Here is a 17,106-nt window from a genome sequence, read left to right on the forward strand (position 1 = left end):
AGGTAAAAGAAACAGAAGTTTGCTCATAAGACATTTGGTGCCTTGGGAGCTACTTTGTTGAATCTGAATTCCTTGACTGAGGGTATGTGTCCGGCAATTATTTCACAGTTGATATTCACACAGATAGCAGGACTATGCCTGTTAATTAAGTATTCACTGAGTAGCCTTTTTTCCCCCAAACAAGCATATAATTAAGATGTCAGGGTGTGTGTGTGTGCGTGTGTGTGTGTGTGTGTGTGTGTGTTTGTGTAGAGATTATTCCTCTGTAACACAGAGTCATAGCATTAGGAAGTTGATAGGGTCTTTCTGTTATATACCACAAGTTTAATAGAATAATTCTGTGGCCAAATAACAGTACATTTATTCTCCATTCAGTGTTGCTAATCTAATTCTATTCGAGTACGTGATTCGCTATGGGAACATTGCTTTATCTGTTTGCATGACAGCAAGTGAGGACAGGGGTGCTCAAGGGTGTCTGATGCTCCCCCCTTTTCCTCTTTCTAATCTAGTCTCAGTCAACAGTGTTGCTCCCTGTGGAAGCATGAGATTCCTAATGCCTAAAATAGGTAATTCATTGCTCTTCTAAGAGAAACTTAAGCCAAATGAACTTATGAAGCCAAATCAGCCAAATCTGTAACTATGTGTGGTTCAGAGGGGACTCGATTCTATGAAGACAGGAACAGCACCAGAACATACGTGCAGAATAATGTGACTGAATGAGAAAATTAGTGCCACGCTCATATCTGAATTTTGTTACTTCCCACAGATGTGTCACGCTCCATCAGCACCCAATCCTTCCAACAGCCTCGGAAAATTCCTAGAGGGCTATTAAAAGGTAAATCAGTAAGCCCTCTCATTTCAGAGAAGATGCAAACTATCACTTGCTACAACTAACCAAAAGCAAGAGCCCAAAATATTATAAACGAGAGGGAGAAAGTTATATTAACCATAATTAATTAACCTTCGTTAAGAAGGAAGCTGTATTTGTTCAGGAAAAATCCCTTAGGATAGAAGGTGAGACCCCAGCTCCAGTTTGCCTTAATTTGGGTAAAACTATTCCATGCTAGACAAGATGGTAAATGTATCTAGGAGGGGAGAAAAGAGAGAAAAAGAAGATAGTGGAAGACTGCATACTCTGCAAGGTGTTTCTTTCTTGTGAAGCTCCCAAATATTTGATAAAATTGTTAAAACTCGCCACAAGCTCAAAAATATATATTTTTTATAAAACTCAGTGAAGAATTTTGTACCATGTTTTGGGTGAAACCAAATCTGTAAGCTTGGGAACAGAGGACAGGGGAGGGGGAGTACAGAGAAAAGCACAGGGGAGGATGCTTATTCCAGGGCACTGGAATTGGATTTCGGTCCAGTTTAATCAAATCCTTACAGGACAGGTGCCTTGAGTTATGTGGGTACACAATTTTTTGATTAGTGGCCAGTGAATGTAAATTTATCAACTAAAATTTTCACCCACAAACTACATGGGGCACTTATTTTACATTCATAAAGTTATTTGCCCTAACGCTCTGTTGCTTGAGAGATGGGCATACACAAGTCATTTTAAAAGAATGGTGTCACATAAAAAGCATTTTTCTGGCTTGTGGTCAATTTTTAAATGATTTTCCCTTAATGTATTAGAGGACATCCATTGCTGACCTTCACTCTACCACAGAGAGAAACTCAGGCTCTCCTGAGATCAGCAAATGGCTACTCGGTGTTCGTGGAGGGTTCCTTTGTGAAAGATCTCTACTCAATATCAATATCGGACAAATATCGTTGTTTTCAGAATGTTTCAAGCCAGGAAAGATCAGTACACATTTTAACAGTAACTTTATTTGCAGCCCTTTCCAACAGAAAACTCGCCTGCAAAGCAGACCACAAAAGTGAAGTGCCTTTTACAGGATAAATTAGGCAGCTTTCTTATCAAGTGTTGTCCAAGTATCATTAGTTTAATGCCTTCACTCTACATGCCAAAGAACAAGAGATGACAGTCACCTACACAGTGCTGGCACACAGGTTAGCGATTCCAAAACCAACCCACCTAATAGAGGAGGTCAGAGGAAAAGAAGATAATAAAGGAGGAGAACAGAAAATAGCTTCCTGTGGACTGAATCAATTTACACCCCAATAGGTCTTAAAGTTGAGTCCCTTTTTTTTAGTAGAGATCTTAACAGTGTCAGGTTCCCATGTCAAGTGCTGTCCAAGGAACTCCTGAAATGATTAGCATCTATCATGGAAGAGTAACATTAATAGGCCCTGAAATCCTCCTTCAATAAGGACATATATTTGGATGTCCCTCTTCAACCAAAGATTAGTCAAGCAGGATGGTTTTCTCCTCCGTCAAGTATAATAGAATAACCTACATATCTACAGAAACAGTTTCTAGAACGTATTTGTTTCTTTGCTCTGTTCCAAGTCCCAGAAATAAAAGGATCTTTCCCACGGGGATCGCCTGCTCCACAATGATCTTTGACCCACCCTTTGGTAAAGAGTCCTGGAACAGGAGGAAGACAGCGGACTCACCATTTGATTGCTGTACCAGTACAGTGATGATCCCTTCAGGACCACCCAGAACTTTTTCCATTTGTTGCCTAGGAAAGTTCCTTTTTCCTTTTTCTTACATAGCCACCCTTGGCAGTCAGCGTGCCCCAGGTCTTTACATGATATCCTCCTCCGACTCATGGTGAAAAAACCTGCAACAATTATGTGAAAAGGTAGGTAACATCGTACCCTGATGTATGTGACAGACTGAAAGGTAACTGTTCGCTGTTTACCTCCAGGAAGTTGGATTTTTGTACCAAGATTTATGCAAAGCAAATGCAAAAAGAAAGTAATTTATTGATTTTATTTTTAACCTTTCATTTGGTGCTTAGGAGGTACAAGATATGATCAAAGAAACAGTGAGACTCACATGCAAGTGTTAGTCTAAGAATATTCTTCAATGGAATAAGCTGAAAACATGAAAATCATGAGTCTGGCAGGCACATCACTGCACTAACACAGCTCGTTTCAACAATAATAGCAGTAGTTATGCAAGAGATGCAAAAGGGTTAATGCCCACCTAGAAACACGGCCACTTCCCCGACTCAGTGCCAATCTTTCTAAGCTCTATTGACATACCACGGGGGATTAATCCAAATGAACAGCATGCCGTCATTTCTTAAAATCGATCCAAAAGAACCCCAAATTAATCTGCCATCCACCTTCTGATATTAGCATTAAGAGAGACAAAAATCAGATCCTAAAGAAGGCATCCAGGAGAAAAGGACACTCACACACACAAACGGGATAAAGAAACAAGAGGTCTAATTACCTTTAGTTTTCTTTCTCTGCTTCTGACGCAAGGTAACCTGCTGGAAATGCAGGAAGGAAAGAAAAGAGGAAATTTCTGATTGTGTTGTAACATTTGTAACGAGAGAAGGAGGGAGGAGGTGGCAGTATGTATGAGCAGGATGGAAGCTAAAAAAAAAACTCCAAGCAGAGCTAAAGGGGAGCTACTAGCTGAGGCACAAAATGTGCTAATTAGAATCAATAGACATGGAGCTGCACCTGAAAAAAATACGTAACAGCATTTATCACAAATGTTTCCTGTTTCCACCCACAGGCATCTTTCTCACTACCGCTTTAGTTATGACAGGACACCGTTCACTCAAGTTCTTAAAAATAATAAAAATATTTCCCTTTTTGTTTTTTGTGAGAGAAGACAAAATTATGTTGTGCTTCTTTTTGTGCCATTTCTAAATAACAGCAATTATTTAAATAAACCTGCAAGATAACCATTGCAATGTCGCAATACTACAGGTTCACATCAGACTGTTAAATTCATGGTCCTGCTAACACCATGGGGTTGCATCTAAGCCACATGAAGTAAACACCCCAGAAAAAAGGAGTTCCACAACCTCTTTTGGTGAGATCTAAGTACCTATCAACCCTCTTTATCAGGAAATTCTTATTTACATCTAGATTTAAATTACATATTGCCTTAAGTATCCCTGAATGTTTCTCGTATGTTTTATGGAAGATAAATTGCCAATTTCTATTTGATACTAGCTCTTCAAATATTCAAATCAGACAAAAGACAATCTAAAATACATGTTTTTCACAATACATTTTAAACAATTCATGTAAAATCATCAGACTATCAGCAAAAATAGAAAACAAACAAAAAAATGCTTTCAACAGCTCTGTGTCTGTGTGTGCAGAGAGTGAAACATTTTAGATTAAAGAAGTTTCATTTTTTCCTCCACAATATCTAAACCGAATTTAGTCAAGTTTAATTGACTTAATCTTTTCTGGTAACAAGTGGAGAATTTGAAAAAAATTGTACATAATTGAAAAGCAGTTCTAAAAATTGGTATGTAATCTTATTACAAGATTTTATAATGTTATTTTAGATTAACCTGGCTAGTATTCTCCATATCTAACTATTGATCTAATCGCTACAATGGTTCTACGGTATGTTTGAAGAGGGAATACGACAGAGTGGAAATAAAATGGGATTTTAAAATCCAGAGGACTGAAATCAATTCACGGTTGTCATACGTATTAGCTGTGTTACTCAGGGAAAATTCAGTTTATTACTCGAAACCAACTTCCTCATTCGTAAAATCAAGATATTTATAATAATTCCAATCCTGTAGGTCTCAAAAATATTTAACAAGATTGTACCTGAAAATGCACTAAAAACTAAAAATACTTTATGTGACTATGTACTATAATACATGATTATAGATATAAACAAGTACTTCATATCTAATAAACAAAAATTTCCTAGTAGTTTTCAAGATAGGTAGGATTTGTATTTCCTTCAGCAACAATGATGAAGTTAAAGTGCTTAAATTATATTTCCTGGGAAACCCCATACCGACTTTTTATTTTACAAATGTTAGAAAAATATCTTATTCCTGAAGAAATTAATCATCCTTGTGAAAAACGGACATGACAAAGGCAATAATTGCTCTAAATTTAGTCAAGAGTAGACATGCCAGAGTCATGACACAACTAAAATATAGGCATTTTTGACCAAGTTCTAGTCTCAGCTCCACTTCATAAGGTATCTCCCACACTGACCTGCATCTTGGTCTAAAATTCCCACCATTCCCTCAAATGGTCTCCTGGAGTCTTTTCTATAGGCAATTATCTGAGGTCAGCAAAACCTATTAACAAAATATATTAGCCCAAATATCTTATTTGCATAATGTATACCATTTGGATAGCTAGAACTTCGCAGAGAGCCAGGACTAAAGGTGAAGAAGAGAGTAAGTCAATTTAGATAGTGGGAACACTTTCAGAAAATCTGGGCTCCAGGAGACCCCAGGAAGCACTCAAGACAAACTAAGAACCAGGGGAATAGGGAGAAAAGGGAGCTATAGACAGAGGCATTCCTAGAACGTTCTGGCCCCATCTGAACAAGGTAAATCACATTAGCTCATACAAAAAGAGCAGCTCTGATAAGGAGAGAGGAAGTAGTAGAGGACAGCTGTAGGATCTATAAAGGGAAGCATCACCCACTCCAAACCTCCTGACTGGGAGCCAGTGAATCTCCTCCATCCATCGCTTATGTTCTCTCCGTGCGGCAAGGGCTCTCCAGCTCTACCACCCAACCTCACGGCTGGTTCTAGAGAAAGCCCCCTATCAAACTGTAGGCTCTGTCTCAACTTTGCCCCAAACCAGGCCTCGGTCTACGCTAGATTCTTGCACCTGGTCTGGATGAGAAGTGGAGCTGTAAGCAGGACAATACGTCAAGCAATGTGAACACCCAACACCGAGAGGACTTTATTCAGACTTTTTTAAAGGGGGGCAGGGAGTTTAGTCATTGAGTCAGCCCTCCTCAGACAATACTTCTCCTAAGGCAAATTATGGTAAAATCTATATAACTGTTCAAACTGTTTCCCCCAACCAGAAGCAGAACTGCATATTATAGAAACGATAAATTAGAGAGAATTTCAGTTTCACTTGAAATATATGAATTTGAAACCTAAATTGGTTTACATGAAAGAACGAAAACAATCTTGAGAACTTTAGTGAGTTTGAGATACATCTAACCCCTCACAACAGGAAATGGAACCCACGAACTAGTCAGTTTCATAAAGAACTTACATGTGGTTTATTTCACTAGGTGAGTGACAAAAAGCCAAGCAAGCAGTGTGCATTTTATGAGACAGTTTTTCGATAGGGAATTATTATAACAATCATAACAAATATCCGAAGCCTAATAAGGTATTTTTCTCACACATTTTTCTTCCCATTGGCATATTGTAGGTAAAACTGAAGAATACTCTAAATTCTGAATTTGCCCTAACTTGGTTCTAAAACTTGAGAAAATTTTCTCTTTTAAATAAATATTTCCTTTTTATTGAAAAAGACTATTTTTCTTTTACTTTTTAAGGTGGTTAAAAAAAATTCACTTGGTCATTAATCACTCAAAATCACACTTTGTATAAACTTAAAAAGGAACCAGTGTAAAATATACAAATGGACCTCCTCTGATATTGAATACGGCGCTCAAAACCAAGATCAGGGTAATTATTATATTGACTTCTAATATATATAGTAATTGTTAACTCTTACAGGTGCAATTTACCCCCCATGATATAATAAAATTCACCATAAAGTGGTTTGGCATTACATCAAATTTCACAATGGTCCTGGTATTAAGCAAAATTATATAGTGTTATGCTAGTCTTGATTTGTGGCATTTACCCAAGTTCCATGGTGTAAAACCTCACGATTGCCGATTTTACCACTACTTTAACAAACCCACAAATATTCCTAAATATTTTAGATCCAAGCCAGCTCCAGCTGATAAAGCTATTAGTCATGTTTCTCCACAAACACCTTTGCCCCACAGACATCTTTCCTCCTTCCTGGCAAATTAAACTCAACTTTGTAAAGAGAATTTTTTTTTTTTTTTTTTTTTTTTTTTTTTTTTTTTTTATGGTACGCGGGCCTCTCACTGCCGTGCTCCCGCTGTGCAGCACAGGCTCCGGACGCGCAGGCTCAGCGGCCATGGCTCACGGGCCCAGCCGCTCCGCGGCATGTGGGATCCTCCCAGACCGGGGCACGAACCCGTGTCCCCTGCATCGGCAGGTGGATTCTCAACCACTGCGCCACCAGGGAAGCCCTAAAGCTTTTTTATATTAAAATTTTACCTGTAAAAATACATGAAAAACTTGCTTCGTTTTTTTCAGAAGACTAACCACTTTAATATTACTTAATAAGTTAATATGAAAAGAAAATCTCTAATAGTGAAAAATGAAGACAGATAAGAGACTTTATAATAACAATAGACAGTAATTGAAAACAATGATAGCTAAGAAATATATATAAAGCTATACTCATATAATGTTTGCCATAGGCCAGTCACTGCTCTGAGTCTTTTCATAAATACCTGGATTGAATTCTCACAACATTTATGGCTTAGGTGCTATCATAACGCACATTTTACAGATGAGGAAACTGAAGCAAACGGAGGTTCGGTATTGTTCGCAAAGTCACAGAAGTAAATGGTGAAATGCAAATATTTGTTTCAAGAGTAAAATTCACAAAGTAGTAGCCTTTAAGGTATTTGCTTTGGTTGTTGATGCTGTATAAAGGAGGAGGGCAGAGAAGCAAGGACTAGAGTCTGAGGGGAAGCTGGAAGCAATGGCACTTTATACACAGAAGAGAAATTCGAGAAATATTATAAAAGAAGGACTAGGGCAAAGGGGAAGAAGAAAGAGGAGAAAAGGAAGGACGGACAGGGAGCTGAGGGGGAAGAGGAGGAAGAATTTAGAACGTGGAAAGTGAGGGAGAGCAACGGGCCAGGGAAAGAGTTTCTAGCTTAAGCAATGGGATAAATGACATCAATATAGAGAACATGGTCATATATACTGAATTGTAATATATTCAGTAATAAACATATTGAGTTTGATGTACATAAGAGGCATCTGATGGAAATAGTCAGTATATATAGTACTTAAGGGTTTAAGGATTTGGAGGAAATCTGGAATAAAGACATAAAATTAGGAATCATCAGTGTACAGAGAGTGGAAATCTTGAGTTTGGATAAGATAACCCAGATGTGTAGAATGTCAAAGGGTTGAAGTCAGAATCCGAAGAAGACCAGTATGTTTACACAGAAGCAGCGGGAAAGGTCAAGGAGACAGGGAAGAATAGCACAGGACAAAAGAAAACCAGAAGAGGAGCTGTCATGGAAGTGAGGGAGAGATTGAAGGGAAAGGTGAGCCCAAACCATTAAATACTACCAGTGTCAAAGAGAAAGAAAAAGTTACTGGGGACCTTGGCAAAATAGTTTCATTGTCGTGTTGGCTGGAAAACAAATTCCAGTGGGTTGGGGAGGAATGGTAATTAAAGAAGTCAACACAGCACTGAAGACTAGTCTCACCAGAACCTTGATTGAAAAGAGGAGACATTGGGCTTCCCTGGTGGCGCAGTGGTTGAGAGTCTGCCTGCTGATGCAGGGGACACGGGTTCATGCCCCGATCCGGGAAGATCCCACGTGCCGCGGAGCGGCTGGGCCCGTGAGCCATGGCCGCTGAGCCTGCGCGTCCGGAGCCTGTGCTCCGCAACGGGAGAGGCCACAACAGTGAGAGGCCCGCGTACCACCAAAAAAAAAAAAAAAAAAGGAAAGAAAAGAGGAGACATGATAGTAACAGGAGGGCCTAGGGCCAAAAGAGAGATTGTCACGTGTTTTTTCAAAACCACACTCCTATGCTTATAATCTGTCCTGCAGTAAATTACAGATACACACTTACTATCCACTGATAGTGGGATGTGGAAATTGAAAAGCAATTTAACAACATGGTATCAAAAGTCTCAACTCTATCATATTCTAACTCATTGACCACACATCTCTTTCTTCCTTCTTTTCTTTCTTACTCTTTGATTTTACTTTGAAAGCTAAATACACTCATGTCTCCCTATGTACAACTTCCCTTTTCCATTTCCCTCTCATTCACCCCAGGTTACACTAAGCTGAATGTGATTTTTATCATTCCCATGCAATTTTAGTATTTATAAGCAACATTCACAGTACTATAAATAATAGCATTAATGGAGATACTTAATTTTTAGTATTGTGCTTTTGAGATTTTTTTCCATGTTGAGACAAGTAGCTCTAATTCTAATACAGCACTATAGTGAATGAAAATGACACAATTTATTTATCCATTCACTTATTGACCCACATTTAATTTACTATCACAACGCTGTTGCAATTAACAACTTTGTATAACTGCACTGTGCACCTGGACACGTGTTCCTCTGGGCTAGAGTATTTATCTGAGAGTGGACTTCGTGGTCATAGGATACGTGCATCTTTAATACTGCAGGTATCCCCAAATTGCTTTCAAAATGTCCTACTTATAATCCCTCCTGATATATATAAAACTTTTAGTTCTCTACAACCTGGAATATGTTTTGGTCTTTTCTTTCAAAGTTTCAGCAATCTTTCTACCTGTTTCTTTTTTTTTTTAACTATTCCATTATTTTCTGCTCTTAATTTTCTTTGTCTTAATTTTGTTGTTGTTGTTGTTGCGGTACGCGGGCCTCTCACTGTAGTGGCCTCTCCCGTTGCGGAGCACAGGCTCCGGACGCACAGGCTCAGCGGCCATGGCTCACGGGCCCAGCCGATCCGCGGCACGTGGGATATTCCCGGACCGGGGCACGAACCCGCGTCCCCTGCATCGGCAGGCGGACTCTCAACCACTGCGCCCCCAGGGAAGTCTTGTCTTAATTTGTAATCTGTTTATCATCCTGTGCCATACGTGTCCTGCATAAATTTGTCAATTTACTAACACTTTTAGAAAGTATCCAACGTGGAATGTATGCCATTTACTGAGCTTTCTATTTCGAAGATTATGGTTTCTTTTCCAATACCTTCGTTTTTTCAAAGCCCACTTGCATTTTATACTTTTTCATTTGTGCCTGCTTTTCTTTCAAAATTGTACAAAAGATTCTTTGAGCTTCATACTTAAAATTTTTTGTCAGGCTTAAAAATTTTTTTTTTATGTAAAGTAAAGTTGTACTTGAATTTTGTATTTGAGAGTCTATCTTAGCATTTCTCAAATCTGTTTTGGACTTTTGAGTTTGCAGAATTGTGAGTGGAAGGGCCTTATGTTCTCTCCCCCTCCCTCTCTCTCTCAGTCTCGCCCTCCCTCTCTGCTCCCCTTTCCCCCATTACGGCCGCGCCTCCTTCCTTATCGTTGCCTCCACCTGATGTGGAATCGGTCCTACAATCAGGTCCTGATGCCGTCATGGGAACTCCTGTCTATCCAGTTGCTGGTCTGGCTGGTGTCTAGATTTAGCTCCTGATTTTGATATGTGTCCCTATCCCTCCCTTCTTAGGCCCTCAGGTAGCTTGTGGAATTGTGTAACCCCAGGCAGTGCTTTAACAACTGTTTTCTCTTTTCATCTTTAGCCCCTTTCACAAGTGGGAGAGCTGCCGTTTACCACTGTCATTGAGAAGTGAACGTAGGGGCTTCCCTGGTGGCACAATGCTTAAGAATCTGCCTGCCAGTGCAGGGGACACGGGTTCCAGCCATGGTCCGGGAAGATCCCACATGCCGCGGAGGAACTAAGCCCGTGTGCCACAACTACTGAGCCTGCGCTCTAGAGCCTGAGAGCCACAACTACTGAAGCCCGTGCTCCTAGAGCCCGTGCTCCGCAACGAGAGAAGCCACCGCAATAAGAAGCCCGCGCACTGCAAGGAAGAGTAGCCCCCGCTCACCACAACTAGAGCCCGTGTGCAGCAACGAAGACCCAACACAGCCAAAACCAAATCAATAAATAAAATTTAAAAAAAGAAGTGACCATAGCTCCCTCATATTTAGGGGAGCGTTTTCCCACCTCCCTAACCTGGACCAGGAGGCAAACTGCTTCCTGCCTCCAGATGAGGTAGGTGCCCAGCAGGCCGCAGCTTCAGTCATGTTGCCACTTTTTATTTCTGATGCATAGAGATGATTACTGTGTTTTTGAGCCTAACTGTGCTTTTCCTGTTTTCTATGTTTCTCTTTGTCTATCATTGCTCTGTATTTACAGCAGAGTGGAGTGTCTCCGTTTGAACCTGCAGGACCATTATTGAATGGACGCCAGTCATTTCATGTATGAGATTTCATCTTGAAATCACAGTTTAAGTGACAAGCGAGTCCCTTCCCACAGTAGCCTCAATATCCCACCAAGACATCTGTCCAATTCTCCTCCTGGCATCTTAAACTGTTTTCTATCCTACAGAAATGCCAGGCACTTTAACAACTCCATACTTTTGAATGCTTTATTCTCTTCCCCCATTTTTCATCTGCTTAATGCTTACTCATCCTTTCAGATCGAGGTCAAATGCCACCTCCACCATAAAGCCCTTTCTGACTGTAGAAGGCAGTGAGCTCTTCCAAAAATCTTACATTCACCCAGTGTTATTTATTTGTAGTCACTGTAACAATTGATTTATATTATTTCCTAAAGATCTTCATGGTAGGTACTATTATTACCTTCCTTTTCACAAATGAGAAACTTCATCTCGGTGTGCTTAAGTAACTTCCCCTCAGATCACACATAGCTAGTAGCAGAGCCAACACTAGGACCCTGGCCAGTCAGACTCCTAAGCCTGTTGTTTAACTCAGTGTTACTACTTCTTCTGTCTTTTATAGTCCACAATGCCTTGCTGATGCCTCTTAAATGGATATTATCATCTATCTGTTTATATATCTGAGTGGTACATACATGGTAGTAACACGATCCATCTAATGGTCCAACCCTCTATCCCACACAGCTACTCAATCACTTACCCTGTTAATGTTGCTTCTTAAAGTTTATCAAGTCTCTTTTATCAGCTCTGTAGTTGAATGATGATTCTGCTTAGAGTCAATGATTGACCAAGAATTCAAGATAGAATTGACATTCTTGAACATGTCATGACTTCAAAATCTAGCACCTAGAGTGAGGCCTGACACATAGGAAGTGTTCAATAAATACTTACCAAAAGATTAACTGGGTCTTGTATCAAATTTTACTTCCTATAATGCCTTAATAATAGTGCCTGGTACAAGTGGAGATTTAACAAATATCTGGAAAGCCATCTCTACTGTTTGATTACTCAGAGCTGAAAAATATCTCTGCTAACATCAGCAGAGAAAAGCAACATGAAAGTTGCTCCAACATCTTTCTCCCCCCCAGAGAGGCACATACATAGAGAAAAGCCCCTGGGATCAATTGACACTAAGTTTGAACCCACCTGCAGAGATGACCCTTGGCGTTTCCTTGAAGGTAAAATACTATTTCCTCAAAAACCACAGTAGCTTTCTCCAGCATCCTGTTTTAACCATATCCACCAAAGACTAAGAATCAGGAACCCAAGAAATAGGAAGGCATGGGGTGGAGGAGAGGTGCTGGGAGAAGGGACACAAGTTTTCCAGTGGTGGCTAACAGGCCCTCACCTAGTCATCTGTTCCCCAGAGAGCTGTCATGTCCTTCTCCACTCGAAGTCCTACTTGGGACGGAAAATATGCAAAACAGTCTCCTACGTCCAAGGCAGCACTGGCACAGCCAATTCAACATAGAGTTCTGTTGATGGAGCCTAAAAAAACAAGCTGCCAACATTTCAGCTCTTTCTAGTTGATCAAAAAGGTGGAAACTAGATTCCTCACTTCATCCCTGAATATCACCACATCCCTGAGACACACACCACAAGCACAGGGGTGGGGTGGGGGGCAGAGCAGGCTCCCATGGGGGCTGGAACCATACCTGGGCTGCTCACAGCACACAGTACCCATAAAGACCAGGCAACACATGTTCTGTGAACAACGAATGGAGAGCTCTCCTGTGAAGCAAACGCATCCGGGACCAGTCTGCTGTGAGATCACCACACAGATGACAGTCCAGGCAACAGCAGATAACCCAATGACCACAGTGCCAGAAGTCATGTCCATTCACATTCAGTGAGCTCGTCCTCATCAGCAGAAAAATTGAGCGATGTAACCATGATTTGTACGCAGAGACTTTCGTTTCCGGAAAAAGTTTTCACTTGACATTTTTTCCAGGCAATATTTACTGAAGGAAATTTATTTTAAACAATTTTTGAGAAAACACTGTCATAAAGTTTTGATCTAAGATAATTCTGACATTTCTTCCTCACTAGAGCAACCCCTGAAAGTAATCCCTGAAAGCGTTAGGTAAAAGAATTATGTACGATGGTAAAGGAGATGATGTGTCACATTCCCCCGAGCCTTGCCATCATTAAATTAAGGCTGTTTTCCTTCTCTAGCTGGAATGTTGTTACTAAAATCTGAGACCAGAGAAGTTTCTTAACCAAGCCTTAAGATTCACATGCTGGTTGTTATTATTTATTTATCTATCTATTTTAATAAGAAACTAATCATAAAAGAAAACTAAGCCATACTGATTTGGTGTATAATGCTTAATCACCACATTATAATGTACGGAAAGCCTTATAAACATCAAGAACTACACAAATGGATGTTTAGCGATTGTGCCAAATTTAATCATTTATGTTAAAAGTTTCCCAAAAAGCTATGACCCAGATCCCACAGGTGATTATGCTAGTGCTTTCTTTCAGGCCACAATGTGGTACATTATGGCTTTTGTTTATTCAACCACCACTTACTGCACAACTACTAAGTGCCAAGGGCCAGAGATTCACTGACAAGCAAGTTCTAACACAGCTTCCAGTGAAACACAGACGAAAGAGAGCTGAACAAGGATTAATAGGTCGGCACAGCATTACAGCGCTTACCTAGAACTGGGGAGTCAGGGTGGGCCCTCCAGATAAAGACCTGCACCTAAGGGGATGTGAGACAGAGATGCAGGTACAAGCCAGGAGGCGCTGACCACCGAGTGCAGGTAGGTTTTGGACGTGGGCACCACATTCAGAGTGGCCAAGCCACGTCACTAAGTTATGTTTGAAAGTATGAAGTTCATCTGAGAGCCAAGGGAGGCCACTGAACAGGTAGAAGCAGGTGGCTGGCAAAATCACATCTGCAGTTAGGAAAATCCACCCTGGCTGTTGTGAGGCAACAGAGAGTAGTGGGGGGTGGGGTACTTGGGGGCCGGTGCAGAGAGAGGCAAAGAGCCCAGTGAACAGGGAAGGGCAAGTGTTGCGTCTGCGAAGACGGAGAAATACTTAGGAGGTAAAACAGACAGAACTTGGTGAGTTAATACTTTTTGATTCTGTGTGAAGCTTTAGCTTTGAAAATTCTGCTCTTTCCCTTCAGAGGAGAGAAAACCGGAGGAAAGAGAAGAACGCCATCAGATAACAGCAACTCAGCTTAACAAGAAAAGAACAATGCTTCTTTACTAGGCACATAATGAGATTTCAGATGCTTAGAATCTACTTCCTCGAACAGTTTTATTAGTACCACTTCACCGTATCACCCTGCCCCGACCAGGTGGTCGGCTTCTCCTCTTCGTACCCCAGCACCGAGCACGGAGCTCAGCACATGTAGCTCAATAAATGTTAGTTTAGTGGAAATGAGGTGTAATTCGGGATGCGATTAGGTCAAATGTGTCACGCCTACCGAAACTACTTAGCATGAAAATAGGTCTCCTGTGCTACATTTTATTTAGAGAACAAATGACAGCAGAAAATTGAACTAATTTTCGGAATGGAAAGATAAAGTAGGGTAACCACTGAAGAGCAGCTGGAAGAAAGGCTTAGGAGAGACATTAAGCAGTACTGCCCGGACGCCAATGGCTGTGAGATAAAAATAACAGGTAAATAGACACACAAGGAGAGCTGAGCTGATTGCATCTAGGAGTGGAGGAAGGCCCATGAAATGAGAAAGACCCATAAATAGCCAGAGTTCCCACCAAGAAGAACAGAATCCACTTGTGCCCAGGACCAAGGGGAAGCGGGTTGCCTATTACAGCGGCAATAGCTATAGATTGGGGGCTACAGAAATGATGTTAGTCCTTTGGTAATCACATCCGCCATCTTTGTTCCAAAACCCAAGGCTATACTTTCTTTTTTAAGATGTGGAGATTTTAACTTGTTTCAAGTCACAATTAAATCTCCAATTCCCACGTATTACAGTGGTTGACACTTGATAAACTCAGGAGAGGTAATCAGTGAGCATGAAATGAACGTCTCAATGAATGAATGAACGAACTTATTCATTTAACGTCCTTAGGTGGTCTCTTATTATCTTAATTTTCATTTCCTCTTAAACATATAAGATGAACTCCTTCCAGCTGGAAGACTACATTTTTTCTTGAGAAAAAGCGAAGCAGTGTAGTAATTAAACCCTCCATTACCTTTCTCAAGGATCCAACAGTCCTAATTCTTTCTTTTCATATCTTTGTTCCACATAACACATACACATGACACATATGCTTATAATCCCATGCATTTTTTTCTGTTTAAAATTTTTCATACACTTTGGATATTCTGAACCTGAGTCTCCCTGACTCTATCTTTACAGATCTGTGACATCCATTTGCTTTTGCCCTTGCCCATAAGACCCTCCTTTAACACCCTGTACAAACACCTTTATATCTAATCCTAGCAAAAATCTTCCATCGCAGCCACATTTATTCTCTTAGTTGTTCTTCTTTATCTTCACTGTGATTATTCACATTTCTATCATCAAACACACACACCCATTCATGTCCAAAGAATCACACTTTCCTCTTTCTGCAAGTTTTAGATAGCGAATTTCCTAGCTTGCCTAAGTGACTGTAATTTGCCTTTTCATTTTCATTTCTGCAGCCCTGTCTCCCGAAGTGTCCACCATTTTGCATCACTAGCAAGCTTGCCCTCCTCATTTAGACGTAGCATCAAAATTAAAGTGCTCTCATTGCCTTCTCTCTCGCTGGAATATGAAATTGTTAACAAGCAGAGAATTACTATGCTGTCCTGCTTTTTAGTAAGGTGGCCCTTCCAGGAGCTGTCTGGCTCCCTCCATTTCTCCATCATTATTATTACAACCTGCCTTGACATCCATTTCCTAATGTTCATCAGGAAACCATTGTCCAGGTTCCCTATTTGGCAGGAAGTCTATACTGTATTTTCTCAACACTCCACTTCTGATTCTGCTTTTGGCTCTGCTCCAAAAACTCTGTCCTATGCATCCATCACGAAGTCATTAGATTTGCCAAAAAATGGACACCATCCAATCCCACACTATCCTACATCCCCTTCTATTTGAGGTGTCATGTTACTGATATCAACTTCTCTAATTCCCCTGCGTAAGTTGCCTCATCTAATAGAGGAAATTTGCTCAATTGACTTACCTAATTTAGGCAAATTTATGGCTATAAAATTATTTTTAAAAGAACCTACAGGGCTTCCCTGGTGGCGCAGTGGTTGAGAGTCCACCTGCCGATGCAGGGGATACGGGTTCGTGCCCCAGTCCGGGAGGGTCCCACATGCCGCAGAGAGGCTGGGCCCGTGAGCCATGGCCGCTGAGCCTGCGCGTCCGGAGCCTGTGCTCCGCAGCGGGAGAGGCCACAGCAGTGAAAGGCCCGCGTACCGCAAAAAAAAAAAAAAAAAAAAAAAAAAGAACCTACAATTTCACCATAATAATTAGCAGACTTATTCCCATAGAAGTTGCATGAGAGGTTACACTATAACATAGTTAATTTAAAATGGAGATAATTGATGTACAGTATGTTAAAATCATGGTTATGTTTCTTGCTCTTTAAAAGTAAATAGCCAGGAGTCTTAAACAATTGCTTGGTGATCATAAGAAACCCGCAGACTCTAACAAGAGGATCATTTAATTCCATTGTGACTAACGAAATGGAGGACAATAAATAGCTAGCCAAACTTAAAATCAACCTAATTTTTTACTCATTCATCAAACTGACAATTAATATCTAAAGTCTGAAGTGTTCCAAAGGGTACTTACAAGATCACTGCCATCAGTAGCCATGTATGATGTCAAATTGATAGAGACAAAAACTAGAAGAAAAGAAGGATTTTCAGTTAAATGTGGGACTAAATTGTTCATAAAAGCGTATATCTCTTTGACAGGAAGAAGGGCATTTCTATTTTGATTGATGAATTTCACAATAAAAATGATTCATTACATGGCCTTTTAATCCAGAATAAGCCAGCTGTTAAAAACTGAGTTCATAAAATAAGCCAGAATTTCATCT

General features: G+C 40.4%; 2 protein-coding genes across 2 annotated transcripts in view; one reads left to right on the plus strand and one right to left on the minus strand.

Annotated features, from left to right (window-relative positions):
• The window catches only part of OPRM1 (opioid receptor mu 1), a 171,256-nt gene extending 168,595 nt beyond the window's left edge, over positions 1-2,661 (plus strand). Inside the window, exon 4 of the mRNA XM_067011073.1 lies at positions 2,623-2,661. Within this exon, the coding sequence (XP_066867174.1) occupies positions 2,623-2,661 (39 nt within the window). The remainder of the gene's footprint in view (positions 1-2,622) is intronic.
• The window catches only part of IPCEF1 (interaction protein for cytohesin exchange factors 1), a 96,142-nt gene extending 79,240 nt beyond the window's left edge, over positions 1-16,902 (minus strand). Inside the window, exons 1-3 of the mRNA XM_067011072.1 lie at positions 16,857-16,902; positions 3,311-3,350; positions 2,521-2,690 (exon numbers count right to left, since the gene is read on the minus strand). Coding sequence (XP_066867173.1) covers positions 2,521-2,690; positions 3,311-3,350; positions 16,857-16,880 — 234 coding nt within the window. The 5' untranslated portion in view covers positions 16,881-16,902. The remainder of the gene's footprint in view (positions 1-2,520; positions 2,691-3,310; positions 3,351-16,856) is intronic.
• Positions 16,903-17,106: the final 204 nt, after the last annotated feature.

Source organism: Kogia breviceps, chromosome 13 (assembly GCF_026419965.1).
Source record: "Kogia breviceps isolate mKogBre1 chromosome 13, mKogBre1 haplotype 1, whole genome shotgun sequence".
Classification (NCBI taxonomy): Eukaryota; Metazoa; Chordata; class Mammalia; order Artiodactyla; family Physeteridae; genus Kogia; species Kogia breviceps.